This window comes from Limulus polyphemus, unplaced genomic scaffold (genome assembly GCF_000517525.1).
Source record: "Limulus polyphemus unplaced genomic scaffold, Limulus_polyphemus-2.1.2 Scaffold116, whole genome shotgun sequence".
Lineage (NCBI taxonomy): Eukaryota > Metazoa > Arthropoda > Merostomata > Xiphosura > Limulidae > Limulus > Limulus polyphemus.
In genome coordinates this window covers 1,084,214-1,089,930 of record NW_013665726.1, presented here as the reverse complement: position 1 = coordinate 1,089,930, position 5,717 = coordinate 1,084,214, and the positions used below count along the sequence as shown (strand labels likewise).

General features: G+C 30.9%; 1 protein-coding gene across 1 annotated transcript in view; it reads left to right on the top strand.

Annotated features, from left to right (window-relative positions):
• The window catches only part of LOC106471930 (neuroglian-like), a 23,028-nt gene that overhangs the window by 5,432 nt on the left and 11,879 nt on the right, over positions 1-5,717 (top strand). Inside the window, exons 2-3 of the mRNA XM_022401434.1 lie at positions 1,676-1,864; positions 4,546-4,677. Of these exons, the coding sequence (XP_022257142.1) occupies positions 1,813-1,864; positions 4,546-4,677 (184 nt within the window). The 5' untranslated portion in view covers positions 1,676-1,812. The remainder of the gene's footprint in view (positions 1-1,675; positions 1,865-4,545; positions 4,678-5,717) is intronic.

Here is a 5,717-nt window from a genome sequence, read left to right as displayed (position 1 = left end):
TATATATATATATATATATATATATAATAGAGACAATTGGTAGCATCATTAATCTAGAAAGTAAGCAATGAACTTGTCACTGTAATTAATAACATTTCATATTTTCTTTAAAATGAATAAAGGTCAGTTACTCAATGCTACTCAAATGTGTTCTCATTGTTAAGTAACATTTTCTTATTGCAGTAAAAAGATTGTTTTATGCTATCTTTTTTATATGTATATATATTATGTTTATATTTCAAGAGGAATTAATGATGTAATGATGTGGACGTGTTTTATTTTTTCAGGTTTTCATGAATAGCACTGTGATACTATGGCATATAAACATTCTATGCATTTTCTACCATTCTATATTAATATAGTACTATACTAAGTTTATCAGTTATTCTGCATATATGCAGTTTTCATATAATACGTGGTCAAATAAATCATTAAGCTGATTTCGTTCTAGCTGCCTTTATTCCTTGTCGTTCTGTAGAGGTCAGTCCTGTTCTGCCCATGGTAGGATATGCTGTAATACTGCATGTTATGCAAGAATGTACACAGCTAGTGTCTTAAAATGGTAGTTCAGAGAGTATCTCAAGCTATGACCTCCCCTATGCCTCAAAGGTAATGACAAATCACATGACTATGGCTTGTCACCCTGGGTAAATCCAACCTTACCTGATCCATTTTAGAATAATTTCCATCCAATATTGGCAACAGTACACCATTCAAAGCAAGTTCAAACACTGTGTTTGTGCTATGTTGTAATAAAGATTGTGTTTTTTTGTATCTTAAATTTAGTCCTGTCTCTTTATCTCATTCTCCAAAAGTCATATATTTAAAGAAACACAGTATTAGTCTATTAGATATTTTATTGGATCCCCTATTAATTTGGGAACCTATGTTATTTCTCTAGGAAGAATTAGTATTACCTGAATATACCACACTGTTTTGACTAAAGCATTATTTGATGTATTTTATTATGTATGATACTTTTACATGAATTATTTAAAACTGAATAGTTTGTCATATGCTATGTAGAGCAACTCTGTTAGTGTTTTCTTTTCACTTTTACTATAATATATGCAAACCCCACCCTCCCATCCCAATGGCTAATCAGTAAGTCTGAGAGCTTCTAGTGCAAAAAATCAGGTTTTGATATCCACAGTGGGTAGAGAACATATAGATCATAGTGTAGATTTAAGTTTCAACTGTTAAAACAAGTAATGTTGACTGACTGTGATACACATTCTGGATGTTGATAATAAGCTACAGGTGGAGAATATTTTGAGATAGTTGATATTAAGTTACAGGTAGTGAATGTTTTGAGGTTAAAATGTTAACATAAGTAATGTACTGTTTCTAATGCATACTGTGGTTGTACATATTGAGTGACAGATAGTGAACGTTTTGAGATTAAACTTTTAAGATAAGTAATGTTTACAGACTGTGATCACGATGTTGTTATTGGTGTTAAGCTATAAATAGTAGATGTTTTGAGGCTAAACTGTTAAAATAAGCAGTGTTTATTCACTGCTTTATATATATACAGTAGTTATTGATAAATTATGACTAGTGAATGCTTTAAATTTGAACTGTAACTACAGTGTTTCCTGACTGTTAGACACAGTGATTGTTGACGTTAAATCATAATTTATATGCTGACTGTTGATGTACTATGATACTCTAGTAAATGGAACAACATTAGGAGAAAAGATAGAACATAAGCCTTCACTTTCAAACCCTGATGCAACCAGGCTGAAGTTGTCACGCTTGGATCCTGAAACCAAATATAGACTTACCATTCAAGCAACAACTCAAATTGGAATGGGGGAAGCATATTATATTGAAGAAACTACAGGAACTGGAGTCCCAGAAGGTATGAACACTAAGCTGATGGTAATGATTTGAATGCAGAATATGTTTTTCCTATACATTATATTTTTATAATCTTCCAGTCACTATAAAGGAAATAGGGGAATTTTTTTATTATGCTATATATTCATCACTTTTTGACTTTACAGTTTCTTAATACAGAGCTTCATAAACCATCATTGTCAGGTTTTATGTATGGGCCAGATTTTTTACAGTAGATGTTTGTGATTTGTTGCTAATAAATTTCAGCAGTAAACAAACAGCACACAGTCCTCGTGTTTTAAAAATAATATATTAAAACCAGTCAAATATATATACAGATATTTGTTACACTGTTGGTTATCACAGTTGTATCCAGAGCTTTGTATAATTGTCTCTTTTTCATCAAATTCTACACAGACTAGTTCAGTTACTTTAGAACACAATTTGACAAGACAAATTATTCTTCCTACTCTGTTATTACAATACAGTTTGTGATAATTTCATTTTACAAATCACCACAATATGCTTTTTATGGCTAAACTAACAATCACACAGTCTAGATCTATCTGTATATATAACTAGCTCAAACTACAATTTGGGATGCATATTTATAGCCAGATAGAGGCCTAGAATGTTCCACACACTATGAGATATTATGATGCAATAATACTCTATCAAAACAATGAGAAAAACTCAAAAGGTTCTAGTAACATGATGCAATAATACAACAATCATCAATTCACAAACATAAACAAACCTGAGATAAACTATTGCTTCTAAAAATATTTCAATTTAACACCCATGCTATGCTTAAACCATCTAAATTGTAACACTTGCATTAAACTTACAGTCATATATATCTAACAATCATATTTTACACTTTGCATAGGTTCAGCAACTAGAGCTTTCTGTATGCAAATGATAACATTTTTTACCATAATCTTTTTTACCAACTTGCATGATGCATTCATACACACACATATATATATATGTAACACCTTGCAGTGTAATATACTCAATGCTTGATTAGGTAGAGCAGCAACAAGTAATTTATTTTGTTAGAAATTAAATATTTGTTTTTATCTACTGTATGCATTCATTGTAAGTGATTTTTTTTATGAAAAATGTTTTGTTTTTTAGAAAGTCTTAAACAATTTATTGATCACTTGTAGCACTCATGTGACACTTTATTTACTTATTCAAATAACAAATATGTAAGTACTGTAGTTGGAGCTTTTTCGTTCTGAAAATAATTTGAAATAACCTCAGTATCAGTGTATTATTATTGATTTTAGTTTAAGGTAACACTTTACACAGAAGCGGTTTTAACAGCTCAAACTACTTGGTGCAGTTTTCTTAGGGGGCCCATATGTATTGACCAGCTATAGGTACAGAAATGTGTAAATTCTTTTCCATTACTTATGGGGCCTGCAAGATGAGAGGCCCGTTGGTGTGTTGCCCCAATTGCACCAATATTAAATATGCCACTGACTTTATATTAACCACTTGATTTTCAAAAGGGACAAAATAAAACCTAAGCCTTACACTGTAAGTGTCTAATTACTGTGCATGTACTAGTTTTGCAACTCTGGTCCAACATGCAAAGGAAATTAATTGTACAATGATCAACGTTTTGTTTTTATTTCATGCTCCAATGGGATCCTAGTTTTTATGTGGAATCTAATAAAAGAGAAATAAAACAGTAACTAAATATTGTTGTAGTTTTCATTGCACAATATCCCATATTCCACATTTATTTTGATTGAAGTGTTTAACAAAGTTTAAATGTAATACTAATATTTTATGAAAATGTGTCTATAGTCACTTTATTTATTGCAAACACGTGTCAATGGCAGGAATTATGATGAAAAACTAAAGGAAAATGCAATATATAAAGTAGTGTTTGTACTTGAAATACATACAAGATTTTTTAAAACTGTAACTACTGTTTTGCATTTATTGTTTTGAAGATAATCCAGGATATGCTTATTTTTAGCACACAGAACCCAACATTTTAGACACAATTGTGCCTTTGACACTTTGGGTGCTTATTTTTTTATTAAAAGGGTGAATGGAAGATAATTTGGGAGATTTAATGTTTCACATCTTCTTAAGGTATATGTAATAAAATACAGTTATGTACATTACTGAGTTTCTAGTTAGCCACTGCATAAGGGCTCATAGAATGGCTCCGAGTTTTTCAATTTAGCTCATAGCTTCATCATCTCTTGACCAATTTGAGATTTAATTACAGTTTTAGACTCAGGAGGTCAAAGTCTTTTGACTGATTATTTGACCACACCCAAGGTCTCATATGTTAATTTACTCTAATCCTGCCTAAAAGAAGTTCCATTTGAGGGAAGGGTGGTAGAGATCCTGATGATGAATAAAATTGAATTGGGTATATGCACACCCTATGCTTGGTATTCCTGGTGCACAAAAATATAGCTAATAAAAAGGAAAAAGGGTCTCTTAGATTAATTTATTCTGATCCTACCTAAAAGAATATCAAATGCCACGGCTATTGAGGATTCCCTCCTGTATTAATAATTGAAGTGAATATGTCATTCCTATAATGAGTGAAAGGTAATTTTTTCAAAAATATTTCTATTTGGAATATGCTAAAATACCTTTGTTTAGTTTCTCATAACCACTATTTAGTTTTTGAGTTTCCCAAAACTTTTTTTTTCTTTTACTGAATAGTCCCAGATGTTCCACATTTTATTTGGTCTCGACTTTTTGATGATGATTCTACCATTGTACTTAAAGTAACGTGGTTGCCTGCTCTCGAAGGTCATCCTGGTAGTTATTTTTATGTTCAATACAGATCAAAAGGTAGGTAAAGATGATGTATTGTCTTGTTTCTAATATCAGTTTGAAATTATAGATTCATGAGAATTATGATGGACTGCTTAAAAGATGCTTTTGGAGTTGTCTGCTCTGTTTATGTAAATATGCATTAAGTGAAAGATAACTATATAAGATATAAATGTTGAATAAGAATATATATATAATTATGCATTATTAGATTTGGCATTTTTAAAACACTAATAAATTTCAGTTTGGTATATTGAGCAGTTTAATTTAGGAGATTATTCAGTTTCTAAGTTTGTTCATAAATACATTTATGTATATAAATGAATTTTTTTACAGATCTCATTATAAACTTTTGTTACGTCTGTGTTCGTTTGTTAATTTTCCGTAGAAATTCTTTCCGAGAAACTTCTGCAATACAAGTCCTTTCTTAAATAAAACTAGTTTATTCTTTCTCAATTCAACTTTGCAATACACTTAATTTCCACAGTCACTTTAACTTAAACACATGCTATAATTCACAATGATTCACACACTTTACTTACAGTGTCTACCGCCCGTTTGACTTGATTATCCATGTCTATATCTTCAATCTCTCTATCTGCAACTATTCTTGCTGTCACTTTATTTGTTGGCTTATATATTTTAAAAGTGCACATCTAGATTGCACTCGCCTCTTCATGAATCTTCTAGATACTCATCACGTGTTACCAGAATCACGTGACTTCCGCTGTCTTAACATTTTTTATATAAGTAACTTCACATCTCACAAAATAGTTGTTCTTCACTTTTATAGTGAACTAGACCACCATGACTCGTTGGGTCAACCAATATTCAGAGGTTATGAAGAATTCAAGCTAATTTCAATATTGCACCAAGATGAAGGCTTATTTTGAGATAATTTAATTAAATATTTCAATCCATTCATGTTATTCATAATTCAAGAAAAGTTATTTGATTGTTGATTGGGAGTAGAAGGAAAGACCATTTCATATTTCAAAAAAGTGACGTAAGAAGTTTCGTAAAGAGCACAAATGGTAGTGTGAATGATTTTTTGACTG